Source organism: Oryctolagus cuniculus, chromosome 1 (assembly GCF_964237555.1).
Source record: "Oryctolagus cuniculus chromosome 1, mOryCun1.1, whole genome shotgun sequence".
Lineage (NCBI taxonomy): Eukaryota > Metazoa > Chordata > Mammalia > Lagomorpha > Leporidae > Oryctolagus > Oryctolagus cuniculus.
Window position 1 is genome coordinate 146391897 of NC_091432.1, and position 27382 is coordinate 146419278.

The following is a 27382-nucleotide window of genomic DNA, read 5'->3' on the forward strand; positions in this document are numbered from 1 at the left end:
CAGATGCTCATGGGGAATCTAGAATACCACTTTAACATTTAAAAATCAATATTAAAATAATTTTATCCAGTACTTTTCATTCAGCAAACTTTTGTATTCATTAGCCCCAGAATTATAAATCAAATTTATTTTAAAAAACTAACTTTAAGGGCCGGCACTGTGGGATAGTGCGTAAGGCTGCCGCTTGCAGTGCCGGCATCCCATATGAGCACTGGTTCGAGTCCAGGCTGCTCTACTTCTGATCCAGCTCTCTCCTATAGCCTGAGAAAGCAGTAGAAGATGGCCCAAGTTCTTGGGCCCTTGCACCCATGTGGGAAACCCAGAAGAAGCTCCTGGATCCTGGCTTCAGATCGGCCCAGCTCTGTGGCCCACTGCGGCCATTTGGGGAGTGAATCAGCAGATAGAAGACCTCTCTCTCTCTCTCTGCCTTTCAAATATAAGTAAATCTTTAAAAATTAATTTTCATACTTCAATTTTGGTTACATACAACTAAAATAAAGGAAGTAAAGCTCCAGAGCATGAAATTTGTGCTAAAACTAAGCTTTCTTTCCACTGGAACTTCTGGCTCTACATTACCTGCATTGTTAGGACAGTATTTTTAGTGCTCATAAAATCATGAACATAGAGTATGCATTAGTTCAGTGTTCTACTTCATTCTAAAAGCAAATGTTTTATCTTTTGGGAAAGCACCAAAACAAAAGAAAGCGCATGATTTTATAACTCCTTTTAATAAGTGAATATTCACTAAAATATCAGTGTTTACCACAAGGAAAATGACACTAGCTTATTGTACTATGTGAGTGGGAGGTGGCCAAGTGCAGCAGTTAGCTATGTGAAACACAGCTCTGCAGTGTGAAACCCTGCAGTTCACCCCAGAGGAAGAATGTTGGCAAGGATCTCTGCACATGGAGACTGCGCTGCAAGCTGCTGGGGCCTGAAATCTATTCATCAGTTTGCAATCAACCCACAGCTTTCCTCCTTCACCCTCCCACTTGGGGATAAAGCATAGGCACGAACATCTATGAGGAAAACCACACAAAAACTGCACAACAGCTACAACGGTAGGCTTGTTTCTCTCATTTTACCTTAAATATTGTTGGTTAAAGTGTGACTTATCTAATGGTCTTCATAATTGTTACAAATCATCTCTAATTTGTGTTTCAATGACCTTGAACAATTAATGTTTAACAAGTACTTTCCTATGTCATTACATAACTTTAATATCTATGCAGGCAAGAATCACAAATGAGGTGCTGCCAAAGTCAGACACCCATTATCGTCTTAATTTTCAACTGTTGGGTTTTTGACAGGTTGGCATCTATAATGCAGTGTCAGCAACTCTGAGTGATTCTGTACTACGTTACTTAAGGAAAAGTCTGAAATATATACCCACATGATAAAAATCCACTGATAGCCCAAAATAATCCTTTCTATTACATTCCCCAAAGTTCCCTGATTAAAGTTATATATTTCCCCTGGTCTACAATACTATTTTTGTAGTTTCCATAGTTTAAATTAAAAAAAAGCAATACTATTAACTAAAAACAGTGATAACCTATTAAAATTGCAAAACTAAGAACATTAAAGATGTACAGATTTTCCTATATTCTGTACAACTTAAAACTTTTAATAACTACTTTTCTTAATATAAAATCTAAGGTTAAAGTTTAAAAACTTTTCTTGCTCTCTGTTTATAACAATGTAAGAGTTTTTATAAAGTAGCCATGTTGAAATATGATATCTTTAACTCACATGAGACAGGATTTTGGGTCTTCACTTTAACCATTTATACAACAGGTATCCCAAGATTTCAGCTGCACAAAACTATCTCTCTATTGAAGACACTCAAATATTAAGAAACTCAAACTATCAATATTTCTTGGGTTTTTGATAGACGAGAAATAAAACTACTCTCTGAAACAATTTTTCAGGATGTTCACTGATATATAAAAGCTGTTAGCATCTAATTAAAGATCACTAAGGGTTAAATACTTATTCTCTGGCCCCTACTGCCTACACTCTGCCAAAACATTCTCTAAGCTTTTAAATATTGCTTCGATGGTCTGCATTTTTATTTCCAGGGAAAAAGAAAGTTTTGTTCCACAGGCAGTAGGCCACTAGTTTATTAGCTTCCAGTCACCTGAGTTCCTACTAAAATGAAGACTCTGCGGTCTACACTTCTCCTGCTCCTGTTTGTGCCTCTGATAAAGCCAGCACCACCAGCTCCGCAGGAATCACCCCTCACCTTCGACTATGCAGCAGATCATTTGGAAGAAGCCATATTTAGCCAAGATTATGAGGATAAATACTTGGATGGAAAAAATATTGAGGTATTTTATTTTTACTCTAAACTTAAACTTTTAAAGTAGTGCCAATTTAAATGCATTTTTTTGTTTTTCCTGTATGTGTCTGATAAGGTAAGGGAAAAGGAAGAGCACTTTAACTGATTCAAAATAACTTATAATAATTGTCCCTAAGATTACATTTTTAAAACTGTGCACGCTTCCCAAATTAATAGACAAGTACCTATGGTAACCAAACAGCAACTATAGTAATCAAAAAATAAAATGTAAACAAAACTAGAATTTAAGATGGTCCCTGAACAGTTACCACTTATATGTTAAGTGATGTTGCCTAATGACCCTTATTTGCATGTAATTGCTCAAAAATAAATTAGGAGAATTCTGTATTAGGAGAAACAAATATGAATTATTAGATTAAGTTTTATTATTTTAGAAAAATACCATTCAAGGAAATCAACAAAAGATACCTGGTTATGCCAACTCAATATAATACCAAAACACAAAAAGTTCCTTTCTTTATAAATCAGTTTTGACAGTTTATATGCTTTCCTAATTTTTATCAAATGACTGCAGTTACAATTAACATTGTAGGATGCCTTCTTTACCACATGATTCATAACTTACTTTTATGGGTAATGTGGTTATTTGTGGTTTTCTTGGCACACAGAAACAAATGATGGATACAGAAAAAGCTAGTACAGCATATAAGTTATTTGTTGCCTGCTGTGTGTGAGGCACAGGAAATGAGATATACAAAAATTTCACAGTCATGACTGCTTCAAAAATACTGTTGGATGGTAAATTAGATGGTAAAGATTTTAAAATGGACTAGTTCTAGTTTTTTTTGTTTGTTTGTTTGTTTTGGTAGCACCTGATGAGCAAATTTTAATATCCGTTTCTCTCAAGGGAGTCAGTTAATACAAGTATGCTAGTATTATTTTTCCCCATGATTAAGACAAATAAAATAGTTATTATTAGTCTTCATTTCATGTTTTAAAAGAGGAAGAAAAAGAAACCATTGACTGACTTGGGTGAATCTATCAACTACAAGAGCAATTTCAAAATTCTATGGTTTCTAAAAAGTATTAAGTATAGAGATGATTTTTCTGTTTCTTTTCTCTGCAGGACTGTATCTTAATATAAATGTAGGAAATAAGATTTGTGGAGTGAAATTCAACAGGACTTAATGTACAATTGCAGAGTGGTGGGAGAATCTTTGCATACAGAAGGGGCTGGAGGCTGAGGGCAGTCAGGAGACAGGAGAGGGACAAGGAGGAACAAGTTCACAAGGTAGAAAGAACAAGACCCCACAGAACACATAATAAAAATTGGCAGAAAATTTGCTCTCCAAGACTGGAAGAGAGTAAATGATAAGGACTTCAGATCTAAGTTAATACTGTAGACTGCGGTTGAGGGGGTGCTGACTAGAGAGCAGGGCAGGCAGGCAGGCACAAAAGGGTGGGGAGTACCAGTGCTTAATGGAGGCCGGGGGTCATTAAAAGGCCATCTCTGTAAGACAGAAAGTGTGTGACCTGCTGGTGGAGTGATCCCACACATAATGACAGAATCTGATATGAGGTCCTCCATTCAGACAAGAACCATAAGGAACACTTTTACCTCAAAACTACTTTCAATCTGACTCAGGGAATTCTCCCCCAGATCCCATTTGGGATTTCAGTATGTTCAATATTTACCTAAGCGCTGAGTTTAGATAACAAACATTTTAAATTCGGTTCTTTTGCTCAAGAAGATCACAATCCAGAGTGAAAACTGGCTCTAACTATTTACATCATAGTTTAATAACTGATGAAATGGAATTATGTATAAAATCCTAATGGAGCACAAAAACAATGTCACAAATTGTGACAAAGTATTGTCCATGGTTCTTCAGTTTCAGAATCAGGCTTTATCATAACTGGAAATAAACTTTTATTTTACCAACAGGAAAAACAAACAATGGTAAGATCTGTCAAGAGAAGTCTTGAATTACAAAAAGATGAAAGTGTAACACCAGCACCTCCCAAGAAAGAAAATGATGGTAAGTATGAATAATGTATTGTCTATTTTTTCCAAAAAGGATGTTTTAAAAATTGACATAATGGAACCTTATTCTTTGTAGTAATCGAAAGTTGCCTCACTATAGTAAACAAATACAAACAGTAGAATTTTATCCCCAAAGATAAAGTCAATCAGGTATAGTGAAAAAGCACATTACTTGCCACTCACACAATGAGAGAGATATGTTGAAAAGAAACACCTAGAACAACCCAAACTAACTCAAGCTTAGTCTCCACAAAGTGTGTGTCTCTGCCCATATAAAATCAATTCAAGAAAAAGTGGCTGGCATTGTGGCAAAGCTGCTTCCTGCAATGCTGGCATCCCATATGGGCGCTGGTTCATGTCCTGGCCGCTCCACTTCCAATCCAGCTCCCTGCGAAATGTAGCAGAAGATGGCTGGAGTGTTTGGGCCCTTTCCACTCACATGGGAGACCTGGCAGAAGCTCCTGGCTTCCAGCTGGCCCAGCCTATCTGGAGAGTGTACCAGTGGATGAAAAATCTGTCTTACCCTCTCGCTCTGTAACTTTGCCTTTCAAATAAATAACAAATCTTTTTTTTTAAAGAAATACTGAAATAGCGATTATTTGCCAAAGACAATATATAGCCTTAGGATAAGGTAAATACAAAATAACTCTTGCATTCAAAAAACTCACAAAAGAAAAATGGCTATATAAGTAAATAACTACATAAAATGTATATTTAAATTCAAACAACAGAAAACTTATAAAATAAACAACAAATCCTGATTAACAGTTCCTATGTATTTGGGCTATTGTTGCTCTATAACAGAACATTATTTTACATGAAAAATTTCTATTTTTCTACAATAAAGTTGAAATGAACCAAAACAGAAAACATATCTTAAAATTTTGGTAAGTATTTTCATAACAGTCATTAGTAAATGGAAAGACATCCCATTTTCTTACACAGGATGACTAAATATAGAAATGTCATTCTCTAAATTTATACATTTTAGACAATCCCACTAAAATTACCACTAAATGTCTTTTAAAACTAGTAAAACTGACTCTAAAGTTAATATGGAAAAACATGTACAAATAGTCTTGGAAATACTGAACAATGACAGGTGCAGGAACTAGATATACCATACATTAAAACATACTATGAGGCCTCAGAGCTTAAAAAAGAATGATACTGGTACATGAACAGACAAAACAAAACAAAACAATCAGTGGATTAGAATAGTAAATGGAAATAGAAACACATATGGAAACTTGGAATACAATACAGTTACTAACTCAGAACACTGAGGTAAAATTAATGTATTTTTAAACTGGGGCTAGGAAAACCAAGTAGCTGTTTAAAAAGAACACATGGTTCCATACATTACACTGAAAAACAAGCTCCAAACAGGTTAGAGATCTAAATGTATGAAATAAAATCATACAAGTACTGAAAGCAAGGTTGTAGGGTGCCTCAAAATCCAGGCATACTCATGGAAAGATCAATAAATTTGACTATAGAAGTAAACTTCTGTACAGCAAGACATCCTAAACAAAGTCAATGACAACTGAAGAGTGGGAACAATTTTTGCAACATGTATTACAGATAAATAGCTAATATGTCAAATTTAAAAAGAAGTTGAAAATTGAGAAGAGGGACTGGTGTTGTGGTACAGTTGGCTAAGCTGTTGCCTGGGATGCCCACATCCTGCACTGGTGAGCCAGGCTATGTCCCGGCTACTCTACTTCTGATCCAGCTTCCTGCTAACACATCCTGGCAGGGCAGCAGATGATGGCTCAAGTACTTTGGCCCCTGCCACCTACATGGGAGACTCAGATGGAGTTACGGGCTCATGGCTTTAGCCTTGCCCAGCCAGGGCTATTTGGGCATTTGGGGAGTGAACCAGCAGATACAAGATCTCATTATCTCTTTCTCTCTGCCTTTCATGTAGATGAAAACTAAACATTTTTTAAATGAAAAGAAACTAGCCAAAAACTCACTGGAAAAATGAGCAAAAAATTTGAACAGACATTTCACATAGAACTTTAAAATGCCCCTTAAATACATGAAGAGATGTTCAATCTCACACATAGAGAAAGGCAAGTGAAAATTATATTGATATACAGCTTTTACCTTAACAAAAATGGAAATGTGACATAATATATTTCGTGGGGAAGGCTCTGTGGTAGCAGATACTCTCAAATTTTGCTAGCAGGAATGCAAGTTAGTGTAACACTTTCAGACATGAATTTGCCATTAACAAAACAAGATGCATTTACTTTGTTTATACACACACACACACACACACACAGAGAGAGAGAGAGAGAGAGAGAGAGAGAGAGAGAGAGAGAGACTGCTCCCACTGGTTGGTTTATTCCCCAAATGCTTACAACAGCTTAAGCTTGGTCAAGTGGAAGCCAGAAGCTGCGACTCAAATTCAGGCATTTTGATTGGGGATATGGGCATACTAAGCATTATCTTGACTGCTGCATCAAATACCTACCCCCTGAATTTACTTTCTGACAAAACAATCAACTTCTTGAAGCTTGCCCTAAGATAGACCTCTAAAATAAGAGAATGCACAAATGCAAAATCAGTAAAACATTGTCTGCAACTACAAAATATCAAAGATAACCAAACTGCCTGAACACTGAGAAGTGACTGGATAAACATCCACAAAATGGTATACTATGAAGTTGTAAAATAAATGTAAAAGATCTCTAAAAGCTGACAGAGTGATATCCAGAATACAATATATGAAATAAGCAAAGTGCAAAAGACTGTATCTATAATATGGTGTTTTTCATGTCACAAAGAAAGGGGTATAAGAAAATATACATGTATCTGCTCATTTGTGGGAGAAGAAGCACAGGATGGGTAATTAAAACACCTGACATTAGTTGCCAACAGGGGCAAACTAGATCACGGGCAGAGAGGGTGATGAGATAGGCATGGGCTAAAGAGGAATGGGGAAAGATGGTATTTCTCTGGGTATAAGTTTCTGGTATAGATTAGAATTTTAGAACAATGTTGTGTTTCATGTAGTCAAACAAATAAATATATGAAGAAATCAAAAGGGGTAAGGTAAAAAGAATTTGAGTTGGAATAAAAAGAAAAATATAAATGTATTTATATTTTAAATAACATATTAAAGCAGGAAAATATCTAATTCAAGTAACTTTTACACACGGTATTTTGACTATCTACCTTTAAGGTAAAGATAAAATGAAATACAAGTAAATATTAAATTCTAGTAGGTAGATTTGTTTTCCACAGTGTGGTTAGCAGACTGAAACTACTTAATGCAGGTTGTAGGACTGAGTCAAGTGGAATATACTGTGGATAATGAGAGCCAAGTTTCTCACAGTAAGAATACAGAAAGGTCAATGCTAGAAAGAATACTGCGGAGCCAGAACAAAATGGAAGACAGTAGTATTAGCTTGTGGTTTATTATACAGACATAGAAAGATAGGTCATCTGTAAGTACGTGCGTATGTGGGTATATGTACATGTTGTTTGTGTGTGGGGGGTGTGTATACAAGTATTTGCTGCATTTACGCATATGTATGCATACTCACATAGTGTATGTTTTATGTGTACACATGCAGTTTGGACATACATGTATTCCATGTGGAGAAAGAGACAAATACACACACATTTCTAACTCTTTGCTAAAAGATCCCAGCAGAAATGTACACCCCAGCACCTGATCTTGGCTTCTCATACAAATTTCCACTAAGAAGAATCAGTGCTTCATGCAGAGGCAGCTGACTTCAGGACTGGGGTTGGGAATATGTAAGATTGGTCTGTCATGCCAGAAAATAATTATCAAAGAATAATGGGGGATGTTTAGATTTAAAAAAATTAATCAAGGTATATGAAATATGTAGGTATAAATACATAAAAGATATATAAGACCTGTACAGTAAAATCTAGACAATACTGCTGACCTAAATATAGAGAAATGTATTATGTTCAAGTAATGGCAGACTCAATACCACTAAGACTTCAATTTTCCTCTAGTTTATGTATGGATTCAACAGAATCCCAATGAAAATCATGACAGGCTTTAAAAAAAAAAAAGTAACTGATTGTAAAATTTTTACGATAGAGAACCAGAGTGGCCAAAACAATGTTGAAGAAAGCTGGAGGATTTATATTATCCAATATTAAGACATCATAAAGGGGAGTGACTGTTGGGATAGCAGTTAAGATGTCATTTGAGATGTCCTCAACACATATTGGAATACCTGAGTTTGAGTCCTGGCTCTACTTCTGATTCCAGCTTCCTGCTAATGTTAGACTTGGGAGGTTATCAGTGATGGCCCAAGTAGCTGAGTCCCAGGTACCCATGTGGAAAACCTGGTATTGAGTTCCCAACTCTCAGCTTTGGCCTGGCCCAGCCAGCTATTGCAGGCATTTGGAGAATGAACCAGAGGAAGGAAGATGTTTCTTTATATCTGCCTTTCAAATAAATTTAAAAAGTGAATAAAAATTTTAAAAAGACTTATGATAAAGTTACAAGAATCAAGATATTGTGGTAGTGGTATAAGAACTTAAAACAAACTAAGAACATAAGAGAGTCCAGAAATGAGCTTATAGAATATGATCAAATTGTTTTCGAAAATGTGCCAGCACAGTTCAGTGTGGAAAAGAATAATATTTTCCAAAAGTGGTGCTCAAAGAACCAGACAGTCATAAAGGGAGAAAAAAATATAAAGAATCATGGCCTTTCTTACTATCTGTAAAAGTTAAATTGAAATGATACTCCTACTTAAATGTAAAAGACTATAACTTCCGTAAGGAAGCAAAGTATAAAAAATTTGGTGGTTGGAAAACACTTTTTAAATATAATACACAAAGCATGAACTACAAAGGAATAAGTTGTTAATCAAAGTTTAAAATGTCTATTTTTCAAAACAGAAAAAAAAGAAAAAGACAAGTTAGACTTAAAAACCATTTACCAAACACAAATCCTACAAATGAATTACAGCTAGAATGTTTACTCTTATAATTAAATAACATAAATATTCAATTAAAAGTAGGCAAAAGGTGGGGTGGGGCTGATGCTGTGGCACAGCGCGTAATCAGTTCAAGTCTCAGCTGCTCTACTTCCAATCCAGCTCCCTGCTAATGAGCCTGGGGAAAGCAGTGGAAGAGGGCCCAAGTGTTTGGACCTCTGCACACATGCAGGAAACCTGGAAGAAGCTTCTGTCTCCTGGCTTTGGCCAGGCCCAGCCCTATTTGGAGAGTGAGCCAGCAGATGGAAGATTCCCTCTCTCTCACTCTGCCTTTCAAATAAATAATATTTTTCCTTAAAAAATAAAGACTGATCATACCAAATGTTGGCAAGGACGTGGAACAACTGGAATGCTCACATACTGATGGTGAAAATGAAAAATGACTCCGCCCTTTGGAAAACAGTTTGAAACGTTCTTCAAAAGATGAAATACACACCCTTATAGTAAGATCCAGCCATTCCATTCCTAGATGCTTACCTGTGAGAAATTAGAGTATTAGGTCCACAAGAATTGGAAAATAAAGGTTCATATCAGTTTGCTATGAAACAGCCAAAACCTTGTAATAAACCCAATTTCAATAAGAGAAGACTGTATCAATTATACTGACAATGGAACTCTATTAATAAAGAGGAACAAAATACTGATAAATGCAACAATAATGGATGATTCTCAAAGAACAAAGATACTTCAAAAAGTTCAAGCAAAAGATTGAATTAAAAGATGTTTATTCTAGGGACAGTGTTGTGTAGTGGTTAAAAGATGCTTATTTTGGAACAAAATTTTTTCAAAATAAATGCACAATTTTTCCATAATATGTATTTTTCATTAACTTTTTGATGATCCCTTGTAACTACGCTGAAGGAGAGAAGTCAGACAAGAGAATAAATACTGCATGATTTTTTTTATTTGCTATAAAATTCTTTTAAGTGCACACCATAGTGACTGAAAGCAGACCAGTAGCTCTTTGTGGATAAGAGCAGGAGGGAGGGATGATCAGGAACACGAGCAACTTCGTCCTGTAATGAGTGTGTTAGTTATGTTACTGGTGATGAAGGCTTCACGGGTATTTACTTATGTTAAAACTTACAAGTTCCTCAATTAAAATATGTGCAATTTGTTATATGCCAATTAACCCAAAAACTATGGCAAGAAAAAAAAGTTTGAAAGGGTTCTTACTGGTTAATCTGTGACTACCTGATTATTAAAACAAGCCTGGTGGTAATGACTATGACTCATCAGTTAGACAATCCGTAAATTCATAGATATAAAAAAATTCATATTGATAAAAAATATGGGAACATCCAAATGTACAGAATACCAACTAACAAGTGTAGAAGCAATGATGGAATTAGAAAAATCACCATTTGACAACTAGTCTAGTGATAAATGATTCAGTTAAGAATTAATGGATGCTAAAACCAATGGTTGAAAATTTGATGACATGCCAGACATTCAGAATCCCTTAACACTTCTCCAGAAGATACTATTCATAATAAGATGAAAAGCACACATTTTACAGAGTGAGAGACATGGCAGACAGAACTTGAAAACAAGTGACCCAAGACATTCTGAGGGATGGGACAAGGGACCTCATGTGCCTCCTCACAGAAGGCACAGGGGACGCAACATCATTTCCATGGAACTCCCATCAAATGTGAGAAGTCTTAAACTCTAATTTAAAGGAATTCTTTTAAATACCCTGAAAAATAAAAATTTAAAAAGTCCTGTACTTCTTAACAAAGCTAAACATATGAGGAACAGACTCTAGAACTACTGCAGGTTAAAGAAAAAAAGTCATGACGAGGAAATGCAGTGAATGCCTCAGGATATGATGATAACCCAACATGCCTACATGACTCTGTTAATGGTTTGCTTCTTTAACCAGTGGTCTCTAAAGTCATTTGTTACTGCCCTCAATCTGAAATGTTTCTGACATACCAAACTTCATAAATCAAGTTCATGTTTCCCAATTCCTGTATGAACTTTTTTGGTATTCAAATGAGGAAATGTAACTATTAATCAATTCAGCAATTCAGCAATTAAGCAATCATTGCCAAAACAGAGGGGGAAAAAAGGGTGTGGACTGCAGGAACTAATACAGCATTCATTCTAGTAGATTATCAAACACAAGGTAGGTCACTCGATACCATGACTGCATTTCTTTCCTGCTATCCCAATGATTCTGTAAAATAAATTAGTAATAGCATTTTTGATGGCAATAATTTTATTATTTGAGGCTAAATACTTTCAAACTCCTACTTACACTTTGATGATTTTGTTTCCCAACTTAGAAATGCCCACTTGCTTGCTATGTGTCTGTTTAAGCGGCTCTGTGTACTGTGAAGAAGTTGACATTGATGCTGTACCACCCTTGCCAAAGGAATCAGCCTATCTCTATGCCCGATTCAACAAAATTAAAAAGCTGACTGCCAAAGATTTTGCAGACATGCGTAAGTTAAGTTTAAATAAGATATTAGTATTAACTCATGTTTTATCTCAGACAAACAAGTTTCTACAAAAGGTGGCACACCTACCATTGCCACTGCTAGAGTATCTAAGTATCTACTACACTTCACAAATATCCACTGGTTTTTTGGTCAATCTCCTGTCCATTCAGACACCCATCATATTTCTTTCCTGGTAATCCTGTGTCTATGTTGAAAGCCCATCTAAGAAATGGGCAATACATCACTCAACACCAATACTTTGAAGTACATTTTGCTTCAGATGGTAAGCAGCACCAAAATAGATGAGATGCTTCTCCAAACAGACATTTCATTATCTGCCTGCACTATAACTACTTTTCTTTAACTTATGATTCTTAAACCTGGCTCACAATTGAAAACTGGAGAAATATTTTCAAACTTCTGACTCCAGGTGCTACTTCCCAGAGGTTCTAATTTGGGCCTGGGGTGAAGCCTAGTCACTATCCTTCTAAAAACCAAACTCCTGGGATGATTCTAACATGAAAATAGTGTTAAGAGCAGTGCCATCATGGCCGGCGCCGTGGCTCAATAGGCTAATCCTCCACCTTGCGGCGCCGGCACACCGGGTTCTAGTCCCGGTTGGGGTGCCAGATTCTGTCCCGGTTGCCCCTCTTCCAGGCCAGCTCTCTGCTATGGCCAGGGAGTGCAGTGGAGGATGGCCCAGGTGCTTGGGCCCTGCACCCCATGGGAGACCAGGAAAAGCACCTGGATCCTGGCTCCTGCCATCGGATCAGCGCGGTGTGCCGGCTGCAGCGGCGGCCATTGGAGGGTGAACCAACGGCAAAAGGAAGACCTTTCTCTCTCTGTCTCTCTCTCACTGTCCACTCTGCCTGTCAAAAAAAAAAAAAAAAAAAAAAAAAAAAAAAGAGCAGTGGCATCTGATCCATCCATCACTAAACAATCTTGGACTTCTGGCTTCCTATAAGACCTTAACCCAGTTAGGGTGCTGCCATCAGCACACCCAAATCTCAAATCTCAGTCCTGGGTTACTAGTTTGTTTTCAGTATTCTAGATTCCTGTGTTGTTCGTGAAGAAAATCACACCCAGAAAAAAGACACTAGCTTCACTACACATCGATGAGACTAGCTGTAACTAGATCCATGCTGCCATGGTAGCTCCCTACTGTGGACTGAAGTACAGTTGATCCTCATTGCTTGTGTGTTTCCTGTTTGTGAATTCATCAACTTGCTAAACTTTGTAAGCCCAATCAACATATGTGGTGTTTTTACGGTCATTCACAGACACGCATAAAATGGCAAAAAGCTCGAATTACTTAAAATTCACATTCTGAGGTGAGGATGAATAAGGTAATACTCGCTTCTGGCTTCAGCTCTGATACTGTAAAGAAGTACCCATTCACAGTCCATTTGTTGCCACATTTCCCCCATTTTTGTTGATTTTGCTATTGAAAACTGCCCCCAAGCAAAGCACTAGAGTATTCTTAAGCACAAGAAGGCTGTGTTGGGCCTTACAGAGAAGATATGTTAGATAAGTTTTGTTTATTATTTAATATTATTGCAGTATTAATGATTCAACTATATATATATCAAATGTCATTAAACTAAGCCACACATACAAAAAGGTTATGTAATAATTGATGAAAATGTGACCAGAGGCTTGTGAGAACCTACTCCTAATTTCCCTCTAGGAGCACAGGTTCAGTGTTTACTAATTTAGTATTTCCAGCAACTTTAGAGAACATGACTACCATGAATAAGAAGTAACTGTATTTTGTTATCATCCCAGACAAAAGGGAAATGCACAAGGAATTTCTCAATCTCGGTCTGGATCACTTTTAGAACTCAGGGAACATTTTTGTCTTTGTTGCTGTTAAGCAGTAAGTCACAGAGATTAAGACATCATACTCACAGTTGTGGGTGTTTGGGCCAGTTACCACTTTAGACACTTGCACCCCATATTGGGATGCTTGGGTCTGAGTCCCAGTTCTGCTCCTAATTCTAGCTTCCTGCTAGTGCAGGCTCTGGAATGCAACAGGTGATGGCTCAAGAACTTGGTTCCTTGCTGCCCACCTGGGAGACCTGGATTGCATTCCTAGCTCCTGACCTTGGCCTGGCCCAGCCATAGCTGTTGAGGGATTTAGGAGAGGGAGTGAAACAGTGAGTGGGAGCTCTTTTGCAGTATGTCTTTAAAATTAAAACAAAAACAAAAAAAGACAGGCAGGCAGGCTTGAGCATTTTAAAAAAATTAACATACCACAACTACAAGTCAATATGCTGGCAAAGAATCCAAAAATAATATTACATTTATAAATGCTTACTTCCCATAATTTGCACAATTGCCTGTGCATACCAAGAAATTCAGAGGAAGAAACATTAAGACTCCTGTCAAGCTAAGATTTGAAAACTGCCATTTGAAATGGCATCATGCCAGGCACAGACAGGTACTCAGAGTTCATTTGACCAGACATTATTGAGCACTAACTGCAGACACCCACTAGACACCAAACGTAAAAGATGCTTGAATGATCTGTTAAACAAATGCTTTTCTTCCGTGCACACAATCAGAATTTAATTTCATATTTTTTGTATATTTCTTCCTTCAAAGCTAACTTAAGAAGGCTTGATTTTACGGGAAATTTGATAGAAGACATAGAAGATGGTACTTTTTCAAAACTTGCTCTGTTAGAAGAACTTTCACTTGCTGAAAATCAACTACTGAAACTCCCAGTTCTTCCTCCCAAGCTCACTTTATTTAATGCAAAATATAATAAAATCAAGAGTAGAGGAATCAAAGCAAACACATTCAAAGTAAGTATTTTATAGTATGTCTAAACACAGTATTGGTGATAATTTTGATCTATAATTCTGTTTTGATTACATTTTTAAATCATCTTGATTTAAGAAATGAAGATAACATTTACATAGCTATACTATTAGGCTTATTCAGCTTAGCTTATGCCCATCCACAACTTACTTAAAATGTATAACCCTTACCTTGTTTCAAGGGTGTGTGTGTGTGTGTTTGCACATGTTCACACAGCAAATAATTATTTAGACAGACCTGGTTGGCCTCTCATGGCACTTACAGTATACAAAAAACTCAAATGGGACTTTTCTGTTTCTTTGTCCTGAAAATACTGGCAATTTACAAATGTCAGTAAAAAAGAAAGTTCTAAAAGCAAACACTAGATTTGCCTTTTAATCTTTAAAATAAAAGACTATAAAATTCTGTAGGTAGAGTTTTCTTTTATTTCCATAATGACATCTAACAAGAAGTTCCACATATAGTAAGAATTAAGTGTATTTCTTAATCCAGTAATTTAAGGAAAAATTATGTAGAAAAAGGGAAGGTGATCTACTTTGATTTAGGTAGCCAGGTTATCCCAAAACTCATGATGTATAAAAGTAACCACCTCAGCCCAGATTTCCATACCTCTGACCTGATCATTCACAGTTCTGCAGGGTAAACTCAGACAAAAGGAAGAAATGGTCATGCTGCTATTGGCTAGAGACAAAACCTCCCTCAGAAGGCAAATTTGTAGCTACTAAAGATAACTCCTAATGAAAGGATATAAAATTCTCACATATTCATCATAAAGTTTATTGTAAATACACAAATGTACAATTTGTCCACAAATGTAGCCAGTTGAAAACTGTAAAAATATTCTACTTTTCTTCCCTTCTCTCTTGTTTATATTTAAGGTATCCCTTTTCAGCTTTAATGGACATTTGTTTAAAGCTACATCAGAGTCAGTCTGATGTTTTTTATGAGAGATTCAGATGTTAAGGAACTCAGACAATTTTTAAAAAGCAGACTTTTTTATTTTTTTAAATTGTAATTTGAAAATACTATTTTTTTGAATAACAGGAATGTTAAAGACTTACAAAAACTGGTTAACATTTCATGAAAGGATGTCCAAATATTTTGAGTTGGTCACAGGATGGCATAAGATGACAAAACTGGCTACTATATAGGTGGGCTTAAATCCCAAATTCAGGTTAAGATCAGAATACTTGGGGCTGGCACTGTGGCGCAGCGTTTAACGCCCTGGCCTGAAGTGCCAGCACCCCATGTGGGCACTGGTTCTAGTCCTGACTGCTCCACTTCCAATCCAGGTCTCTGCTATGGCCTGGGTCCTTGGGCCCCTGCATCTGTGTGGGAGACCCGGAGGAGGCTCCTGCTCCTGGCTTCAGATTGGCATAGTTCTGGCCATTGCAGCCGGTTGGGGAGTGAAATATCAGAGGGAGGATCTCTCTCTCTCTCTCTCTCTCTCTCTCTCTCTCTCTCCCTCTCCCATCTCTGTGTAACTTTTAAATAAATAAATAAATGTTTTTTAAAAAATCAGACTACTCTAACTCAAGGGAGTGAGGTACCCTGTAGAGATGGGTGGTAGGTCTTAAGTATGGAATGGTAGGATACTTAAGAAAGGATTAAAATAACAGCACAGGAAACAATTAGCAAAACTTGGCACAGGACGCCTATAAAAGCTGAGGTAAAAGTAATGTCAGGGGAAACGACATTCTAGAATCATGGTATACAATTATACACAATAATGGGTTACTGATCATGAAGAGTAACCTAACTTTTTTTTTTTTATAGAAAAAGCCACATCAAGCTAAGTATTTAATAAACTGCTTTAGTAAACATCTTGATAAGCACACACATCTATTAGGAATAACCATTTTGCTAGAAATGGGTGGAGTTGAGATGGGGAGGTCTGGAGGCTCAGGAGACATTACGATAGCACCTGGGTCAAAATTCAGTCCCACATCAGGACTGACCCCATCAAAGGTCTCTGATGCTGGCATTGAGGCTGGATATCCAGAGCTCAGATGAATGAAATGGGGGATATGCAGTACCGGTGTTGTTAGGAATCCCGTAACAAGAGTTCTGGTTCAAGTTCCCACTACTCTGTGCCTCCAATCCAGCTTTCTGCTAATGTGCCTGGGAAGGCAGCAGAAGATGGACAAAGTACTTGGGCTCCTGCACCCAGGTGGGAGAGCAGGATAGAGTTCTTGCCTCCTGGCTTTGGACTGGCGCAGCCCTGGAGGGGGCAGTCAGTTGGGGACTGGATCAGTGGACAGAAGACCTCTATCTCTTGCTCTGCCTTTCAAATAAATCTTAAAAAAAGAAATTAGGGATAAGTAACAAAGATCTGTCAGCTGTCATAAAGGAACCAAACACACTGATTGTGAAGCCAGAATACAAACAATCAATCATACCAGTAACTGCTATGAGTGGTACGTATTTAGGTCAATACACATATTTAGGTGCATTGCTCAAATTATTTTAAATAATGCAGACTTCAATAACACTCAAACAAAATTTTCTTTATAGAAACTGAATAACCTCTCTTTCCTGTACTTGGACCACAATGCCCTAGAATCTGTGCCTCCTAATCTGCCAGAAAGTTTGCGTGTAATTCACCTTCAGGTATGATTTCATCTTTCAAAGTATGGGACTTCAATGATCTATTGGTCAATCTTAAGTGCTTTGGGAAACAATCTGTTTACAGGTAAGGTCACCATGGTAGTGTGATGTCCTGGTAGTGTGTCCTGCAGGGCACAGCCAGTCAACCAGCAACAGGGGCAAAACCTGCTCTTGGGGCGACTTGTCCTCTGATCTGCACCTGGTGTTGCCTAATCTGAAATAGGAACTTGAAGTGAGGGATACTTAACACCTCTGATGTATGTTTCTTCCTAAAACAGTAGTAAATATTTACTTTTGCAGACCTTCCTGGTGTTTTCTAGTATACCAACTTAAGGTAATGCAACAATTAAGAGGAAAAGAGAATAAACTAAAACCAATCTCTCAGTATCACAAGAATTCTCAGATGTTCTTTTTACTTCGTTAAAGTATATTACAGGACACAATGTCCACTTGAAGTTGATACTGTAGAGCAGGATTCTTTGCCTATCTAGTATAATTCCATCTATACTTAGGATGTTGTTTCATATATGTTACTCTGAGTAAAAGCTCATATTCTAGTCCACCTTGATAACACTGGATTTTTAGAGGGGAGCTCAGATTGCCCTAAGAGGGTTTCATTAAATGAGGATACATAGTTGGCATAATATTTAAAAATCACTTTTTAAATAAAAATATTATGTGATCCCATTACATAGATATATAGGTTTTCTAAACATTTTTTTCTTATTTTTCAGTTTAACAACATAACATCAATTACAGATGATACATTCTGCAAGGCTAATGATACTCGTTACATACGGGACCGCATTGAAGAAATACGGCTGGAGGGCAATCCAATTGCTTTGGGAAAGCATCCAAACAGTTTCATTTGCTTGAAAAGATTACCTATAGGGACATACTTTTAAGCATGATCAACACAGCATATAAACAAATACTCATAATCTATCTCCACAATGTCTAAAGAAATGCAAGCATTGGCTTAATACTAACTTTGTACTTTACTATGAAAGAATTTTGTTTTAAGCAAGCATGTTCAAAGTCTTACATATGGCAAGTAAAAAGCTCCAATCACCAAGTTCAAAACAAAGTAATGTGAAACTATTTAAACAACATTACAAAATTCTTCCAGTTCATACCAGACTACCATTTAAAAGGCATGTAAATACTCCAATCTGAGATGCACTATTTCCATTACAAATTAACTGAGAAGATAAATCCAAGAAACTCTCAACTGTTGCCTTTCCTGGCCTTTACCATATCTTGAAAATATTTAAGGCAGCTGTTCCCAAAGCTCTGCAAAGCTGAGTATTTCCAGCAGTCTCCATTTTCCTTTATGACTCACACATCAGGCACTAAGAAGCAGGAACTTTGTTTTCTTCCTATCAAAGCAGCTATTTTATTATTATATTTCACTCAGTGCAAAAATAGGGTATAGTCCCAAACCTAGGCAAAATTTTCCAAGTAAAGTAAAATTTTACTCTGATAAAAAGTTGTCATAGAAATGTTGAAAGTTATTCTACTTTGTGGTCACACTTAAAATATTTAGTAAAATAGTAAAAAAAATTCATCTAAAACTTAACATTGTAAGTTTACCACAGAACTTTTAAGAAAGTCAAGCAGGCCAAACCCAGTAAGTTCACACAAAAAATCCCAGAAGTTCAACCTGATTTCCAGAGAATAGCTGTAAGGTTCTCCATTGTAAAGGTTTTTGAATATGAGGTAACTGCAAATTATTTTAATTTTACACTGCAGGAATGAGAATGTCATCAACAAATTTTTTCCAACATAGGAAAGGAAAATAAAGTACATGCTAGGGTGTTACTGCTACCACATTCCCATTATCCATACATGTTCACTCAAACTGGTTTCAGAGCAATGTTTCCAAACACCCTTGATGAATGAAAACATTTAACATGAGACGTTAAATGTTCTATATCACAATGCTGCCAGATTAAAGTTCCTAAAATAACTCTCCTTATAACCTACTTAAAAGTCTTAGTCTACAACACTACTTTGTGTAAATAAAAAAGCTTTTCAGTGTTTTAGAAACATGAATCCAAACTATATATGAAAAATCAGCATTATTTCTATTATAAATTACACCTTTGAATCAAGTTAGCTTCTGTATATACTATTCCCAGAACACATTCTTATTCCCATTTTAAAAGCACTTGCTTGTTTCTTCCCCCTACCTAGAATGATCTCATATCTGTTTTTCAATTATTCACCCCATTTGTCAAAGCTGATTCCAAAATTGAAGTTTTTTCACTAAAGCATCTGTGATCTCTTAAGGCCACAGTATTACCCTCACAATGCTTACTAATTCATTCACTTATTTTGATATTAACGATCATAAATATTGTATGCTTTCTTATAATTTTGTGTGCATGCCTCATTTCTCTGTGACTGAACGCTCACTATGAGCACATCTGAATTGAATATACAATAAATATTGTGAAATCCACCTAACCAGAAAGGTTCTGTTTTATTTCAAAAGTACAATCTTTATCACAATCTTGAATGGTCAGTACAAATAAACTGTAACTTCATCTAGAACAACGTGTTCATTGTCCTAGAAGGGCTCAGTGCTGAGAACAAGACCAGGGAAAGTGGTCACAGGAGACATCTGTCAAGTTTCTAGTTTCCAGAAGAATAAAATACTCTTATTTTTTTAAGTAATAAAACTTACCAAGAAAAACACTATAAAATTACTCAAATTTAATAGCCAATAGTAGAAGAAAAAAATGTTAAGCATGGGAAAAAGGTCACAGTAAAAAGTCTGAAGTACAGAATTTTCTTAAAGAATTTTGGGACTTCTCGTTAAGAAGATAGGAACATGGCTATCTTAGGCCTTCATATACACACCCTTCAATCAGAAATAACGCAATTTAAATTAGTTCCTGTGTTCAAGAAGGTACCAGAGGTAATACAAAAAGAAAAATATTCTGAATCCATCATATTAAATAATATCTCATTCTTGATTTTAATAGTCAACTAAAACTTAAAACTGTATACAATTTACTCCTTACAAACGTGGCTAAAACAGACGGATGAAGACATACATAAATAGGACACTCTGTGCTCATGGGTTAGAAAATTTAATATATTAAGATGCCAATATAACCCCAAACAATCAACAGATTCAATGCAACTTCTATCATAATGATATTTTTTATGCAAACAGAAAAATCCACCCCAAAATTTATATGGAATCTTAAGAGAACTTGAACAAAAAAATCTTGAAAAGAACAATGAATACTTCCTAATTTCAAAACTTTCTACAAAGCTACAGCAATCAAAAGAGTAGTATGGAACAAGAACAGACGTTCAATCAATGGAATACACTAGAGAGCTCTGAAATAAATTCTTGCTTCTATGGTTAAATGATTTTCAACAAGTGTACCAAGACCACTCAATGGGCAAAAGAATACTCTCAACAAACAGTGCTCAGAAAACCAGATATCCACATGCAAAACAATGAAACTGGACCATTACCTTATACCATATATAAAAATTAACTCAAAATGGATCAACGACCTAAACTTAAGAGCTAAGCCATATAATTCTTAGGGAAAAAAAACTGGCAAAACTCTTTATGATGTGAAAAAAAATTTTTTTTTTTTACAGGAAGAGTGGACAGTGAGAGAGACAGAGAGAAAGGTCTTCCTTTGCTGTTGGTTCACCCTCCAATGGCCGCCGCGCCGTGCTGATCTGAAGCCAGGAGCCAGGTGCTCATCCTGGTCTCCCATGGGGTGCAGGGCCCAAGCATTTGGGCCATCCTCCACTGCACTCCTGGGCCATAGCAGAGAGCTGGCTTGGAAGAGGGGCAACCAGGACAGAATCCAGCACCCTGACCGGGACTAGAACTTGGTGTGCCGGCGCCGCTAGGTGGAGGATTAGCCTATTGAGCCGTGGCGCCGGCCTATGATGTGAAATTTGATAATGACTTCTTAGACATGAAACCCAAAACATAAGAAATGAAAGAAAAAATAAACTGGAATTCATAAAACTTAGAACTTTCACACATCAAATTATGCTGTCAAGATAGTAAAAACACAACCCAGAGAAAATATTTGCAAAGTATGGGCAAAGGACCTACACAGAAATTTCACCAAAGATACTAATAGGCAATAAGTACATGAAAGATGTTCAACATCATTATCATTAGGAAGGTACAAATCAAAACCATAATGACATTTTTACCACCCAACTTAATGGGATTTGGAGTCCCATGACGAGTTTTTAAGCTGTATAAGCCCATAGGAATGTATGCAAAACTATGCAGCTTTACAGTTACAAACTTCCTCTTTCTTCTCTTATTTTTTACTGAGATCCATCCTCAGTTGAACTGTTAAGTAAAGAGTTCAACAAATAGTATGAAGAAAAAAACCCGAAAAAACAAAAAACTGAAACTGTTCAACAGACAAAGGCAGCTCAAGTCATCAAGTGTCAATTTCACTTCTACAGATTTTGTTTTAGGTGCTCTATTAGTTCTCACAGATCAGGGAAAAGATAGGGTATTTGTCCCTTTGGGACTGGCTTATTTCAGTAAGTATGATGTTTTCCAAATTCATCCATTTTGTTGCAAATGACTGGATATCATTTTTTTTTTTACTGCTGTGTAGTATTCCATAATGTACATATCCCATTATTTCTTTATCTAGCTCGGTGTAAAAATGCCATCTTAACTGTTAAAGTGATCATATTAAGTGTTAAAATGAACATATAGATAGGATTAAGTGTTAAAGTGATCATATAAATAGGATCAAGTGTCTGGTGATAGATAGAATTAAAAAGGAAAGAATTTTCCAACATAGGAAGCAGTCCACACAGCAGATTCATACAATGACAATTGCTTTAAGTAACACCCTGGACTCAAAACCAGCCCTTAAGGCTTCCTGGTCTGGCTGAAAAGCCCGTGAGAGCATTCCAGGCATGGAAAGCCAAGACACTGTGGCAAAAAATATTCTACATGAAGGATCTCTGTGAGTGAGACCCCAGTGGAAAGAAGTGGTCATCAAAAGAGGGTATGCTTCTCTCTAAAGGGAGAAGAGAATTTATGCTTTGCTTATGGCCTTATCTAAATTCTGATGGAGTTTTTGGACTCAAAAGGCTTCCATAGCCTTGGCAGCTCATGTCAAGAGCCTTGGGTGGTCACTGATGTCACATATCAGAGTGTTAATTGTTAAATTAACAACAGGAGTCATTGTGTACTAACTCCCCATGCAGGACCTCTGTCCTCAATGAGTTATGAACATTAATTGTAAAAGTAATTCTCAGTTTTTTTGTGTGTATGCAAATGATTGAAATCTTTACTTAGTATAGAGTTGGTCTTCTGTGCACAAAGCTAACTGAAAATGAATCTTAATGGAGAATGGGACTGGCAAGGGGACAGCAACTCCACTTCCAGGTATATATTTAAAAGAACTAAAAGCAAGGACATGGATAGGTATTTGTATAATGACATTTATAGACTGAAGCAGTCAGCATAAATAGTTCAAGGTCAGGTTAACACAGAAGATTGTGACTGAGGAACTAACTTTCCTTTGTTTTTGCTTCCATTCTTTTTTATTACAACAGTCAAAAGGTAGAAGCAGCCCAAGTGTCCACTGAGAGATGAATAGATAAACAAAATGTAGTACATACATATGATGGAAACAAGGAAAAATGACTCATGCTAAACCTGACACAATCTGATACATGAATGAATCTCAAGGATATAATGCAAAGTGAAATAACCCAGACAAAAAGGACCCTCCACTCATGTAAAGTACTAGTCAAATTCATAGAAACAAAATAGAATAGTGGTTACCAAGGGCTGCGGAAGACAGAATAGAGTGTTTAATGTAGATGTTTCCATTTGTGATGATGGAAAAGTTCCGGAGAAGGATAGTACTAATGGTTGAAGAATAGTGTGGCTGATTTTTTCCATCCTAGCAATGTTATCACCAGGAAAGACCAGTTTGTAGAAGCACCCTATCTTCCACAGGAAAAACATCTCTTCCTGGAATGCACCCAGAATGAAATCAGCTTTGGAAAAGGGAACTGAAGCTTATCTTCCCACCCCCATTTAAGTACAGTGTTAGGTGACTGCCTTAGTACCAGAACTGCACTGCCAGTACTGTCCTCGGTCACCACTGTATTTCCCCAGTAGTGAAGGAGAGATAGTGTGCTGCCACAAGACCATCTGCTAGAAAACACAACAGAATCACAAGCATTCCTTCAGGGACCACAGTACAGAACTGCTCATGTTTCTTTCTAGAGAAAACCCGTGCCAAAAGATTGCATGAGCTCAACTAAACAGAATAAAGTTCATAGTAATAAAAGGGAATGGAAGCCAAAACAAAGGAAAGTTAGTTCCACAGTCAAAATCCTCTGTGTTAAGTACTGACCTTGAACTATTTATGCTGACTCCTTCAGAACTGGTTTTTATGTGGATCACTGCTGTCAACAATTTGATGTTACCGAACTAAGAAGCTGCCCTACACAATTGTGAGTATGCCCAAAAACAAAGGGGCAAAAAAGAAGGCTAAAAAGCATTACTTCCCAAGACTCAGGCTTCAATATTTAAACTCAAAATGTACCATAATTGAGAAGCTTAAGATAGAGTCTGGCTCAGTAAGTTAAGATTTACAGGGTAAACCTGGTAGGATTATATTTTTTATTAGCATTTAGTTTTCTACTTTAAGTGTGTTCAAAGACTGACCTTTCAAAATGTGCATTTTAAAGTAACTTACAATATAACCACATTTCTTTCAAGATATTCCAGAATATATGCATTGGTTTGCACATTAGCACCCTTTCCTTTACCCAAGTAACTGCAAATTCCAGAGTTGATAAAAATATTTAAAAAAATATTTTCTACTGGTTGAAAACACTAAGAAAAGTATGTTGTGGCCAAATCCCAAATTAATACTGCAAGGTGTCTGGCATGTAACAAAATCCCAAATCTGCCAAATACCAGTTTGAATTTTAACATATATTTCAATTAAAAGACTTCAGGCATTACCTTGAAATGTTTAAATGTTCGTTCACGATATTCATACCACTCCACAAAAAAATGCAGACTTCGGAAAAACAAGAATAAATCTCTTCTTTCTTCTGCTCTGTAGGAACAAAAGATTTTATGATTAATAATTTATTATTAAATGACAGACCCAATCTAGCTTTATGTTTTCCTTTTTAATATCTTACACTAAGAAAGTATTTGAAATATTTCTATATGCTGAGCCTCTAGGTGAGATTGCTAATGCTATTTTCTCAGCCTGGGATGCCCTTTTCCCTGTTTTCAAATGTTTAAATCTTATCCATCTTACAAATCACTCAAATGTCACATTATCTGTAAAATCTTACTTTATGAGTATGGTATAATAAAGGCTGAAGAATCTGTGAAGCTTTTGGCACAGAATTGTAAGCTTGGAACATTCTGAATAACAAGAATACCTTTGTTATGGTAATGACTTGATTCAAGTCACTGGATACCATCAGGCTGAGGCTGGTCAGAGACCTACATCATTAGAGGGTTGAAATGAAGAACTAGTAAGATCTCTGGGGCAAAATGCTGAAGACCGTGTTCAATTACATGGCAAATGATTTGGAGCTCATGTAATGAATCCCCAGTAGAAACCCTGGACACAGGTAGAGCTTCCTGGTTGGTGAACATTGATGTGCTGGGAACAAGGAGGCAACAGGAAGGATGCAACTAGAAGATTCCACAAGAAAGCTCTTTGTCTCCCTGCAGTTAGACTTATCTGCATTGCTTCCACTAAGCTCCTTCTGGGTTGTATCCTTCATATTAAATTGATAATTGTATCATAGTGCTTTCAGTAAGGTTTTTTTTTTTTTTTTTTTTTAAGATTTTATTTAACTGAAAGGCAGCTACAGATACACAGAGGCAGAGACAGAGACAGAGAGAGAAATATTCAATCTGCTGGTTCACTCCCCAAATGGCTGCAATGGTCAGGACTGGGCCCTGCTGAAGGCAGGAGTTTCATCTGGATCTCCCAAATGTATGGAGGGCCCCAAGGACTTGGGCTGTCTTCCACTGCTTTCCCAAGGGATTCCAATACAATCCCATCAAGGTTGCATGTACCAATGCCATCTCACTAATCCAAGTGATCAGTTTCAGTTCACAGTTGATCATAATGATAGGTCTAAGAGTCAAAGAGATCACATAAACAAGACTAGTGTCTGCTAATACTAGCTGATAGAATAAAAAAGGGAGAGAACGATCCAACATGGGAAGCGGGATATACAGCAGACTCATAGAATGGCAGATGTCCTAAACAGCACTCTGGCCTCAGAATCAGCCCTTAGGGCATTTGGATCTGGCTGAAGAGCCCATGAGAGTATTTTAGGCATGGAAAGCCAAGACACTCTGAAAAAAAAAAAAAGGACCTAAATGAAAGATCTCTGCGAGTGAGATCCCAGTGGAAAGAACGGGTCATCAAAGAAGGAGGTACCTTTCTCTGAAGGGAGGAGAGAACTTCCACTTTTTTTTTTTTTTTTTTTTTTGACAGGCAGAGTGGACAGTGAGTGAGAGAGAGAGAGAGAGAGAGAGAGAAAGGTCTTCCTTTGCCGTTGGTTCACCCTCCAATGGCCACCGTGGCCGGCGCACCGTGCTGATCCGATGGCAGGAGCCAGGTGCTTCTCCTGGTCTCCCATGGGGTGCAGGGCCCAAGCACTTGGGACATCCTCCACTGCACTCCCGGGCCACAGCAGAGAGCTGGCCTGGAAGAGGGGCAACCGGGACAGAATCTGGCACCCCGACCGGGACTAGAACCCAGTGTGCTGGCGCCACAAGGCGGAGGATTAGCCTAGTGAGCCGCGGCACTGGCCGAGAACTTCCACTTTGACTATGACCTTGTCTGAATAAGATCGAAGTCAGTGAACTCAAGAGGCTTCCATAGCCTTGGTAACTCAAGACTAGAGCCTAGGGAGATTACTGACGCCATAAACAAGAGTGTCAAATTGTTAAGTCAACAACAGGAGTCACTGTGTATTTACTCCTCATGTAGGATCTCTGTCCTTAATGTGTTGTCCAATGTGAATTAATGCTATAACTGGTACTCAAACAGTATTTTACACTTTCTGTTTCTGTGTGGGTGCAAACTGTTGAAATCTTTACTTAATATATACTAAATTGATCTTCTGTATGTAAAGATAATTGAAAATGTATCTTGATGTGAATGGAATGGGAGAGGGAGGGGGAGATGGGAGGGTTGTGGGCGGGAGGGAAGTTATGGGGGGGTAAAGCCATTTGTAATCCATAAACTGTACTTTGGAAATTTATATCTACTAAATAAAAGTCTAAAAAAAAAAAAAAAACTTGAGAAACAGAAATAAGGAGAATCAATATAGAGTAAAACTAAAGTTAATTCAACACCAAAGGTAGTAATGGAGGAATAAAAAAAAAGAAGAAAATTCTTTCTTATCAGTAATTACTTTAAATGTAAATGGGCTGAACTCCTCAAACAGCAGAAATCAGCAGAATAAATTTTTTTAAATGAATAGGGTTGGCATTGTGGCATAACAGGTAAAGCCAGCAACTATGGACACCAGTTTGAGTCCCTGCCCCTCCACTTCCAATCCAGCTCTCTGCTATGGCCTGGGAAAGCAGCAGAAAATGGTCCAAGTTCTTGGGCCCTTGCAACCGTGTAGGAGACCCAGAAGAAGCTCCTGCCTCCAGGCTTTGGATTTGCTCAGCTCCAGCTGTTGCGACCATTTGGGGAGTGAACCAGCAGATGGAAGATCTCTCTCTAACTCTGCCTTTCAAATAAATTAATAAATAAAATTTTAAGAAAGGATTGAAAAAAAAATATTCCACATACATAGTAACCAGAAGACAACTTGGGGGTGGTCTATCCTATCATCAGAAAAAAACCTTTCAGTTAACATACACACACACACACACACACACATTTATATTTATCCGTTTCAGATAAAATGAAAATCAATTTCAAAAACTCTAAAAATTGCTTACATTAGTCTATACCTGGGCAAAATCATCTAAACACAAAGCCTAGGCAGGTCTTGTGGCATAGTAGGTTAAGTGGCTGTTTGGGACAGCCACATCCTATAATATACTGAAGTGCCTGGGATTAAGTACTGCGTCTACTTCTGATCCAGCTTCTTGCTAATGTGTACTCTGGGATACAGC

General features: G+C 37.1%; 2 protein-coding genes across 4 annotated transcripts in view; one reads left to right on the forward strand and one right to left on the reverse strand.

The window, feature by feature from the left end:
• Positions 1 to 27382, reverse strand: part of CENPP (centromere protein P) — a 252206-nt gene that overhangs the window by 173906 nt on the left and 50918 nt on the right. For all 3 annotated transcript variants that reach the window (XM_008256885.4, XM_002708177.5, XM_070050272.1), the window contains exon 5: positions 24233 to 24329. In XM_008256885.4, the coding sequence (XP_008255107.2) occupies positions 24233 to 24329 (97 nt within the window). The remainder of the gene's footprint in view (positions 1 to 24232; positions 24330 to 27382) is intronic.
• On the forward strand, positions 1034 to 19612 carry OGN (osteoglycin). Its single transcript, NM_001082116.1, is given in 7 exon segments — positions 1034 to 1061; positions 2082 to 2330; positions 4248 to 4341; positions 11638 to 11796; positions 14398 to 14600; positions 17131 to 17226; positions 17958 to 19612. Coding segments are annotated over 6 exon segments (897 nt in total). The 5' UTR covers positions 1034 to 1061; positions 2082 to 2156; the 3' UTR covers positions 18129 to 19612.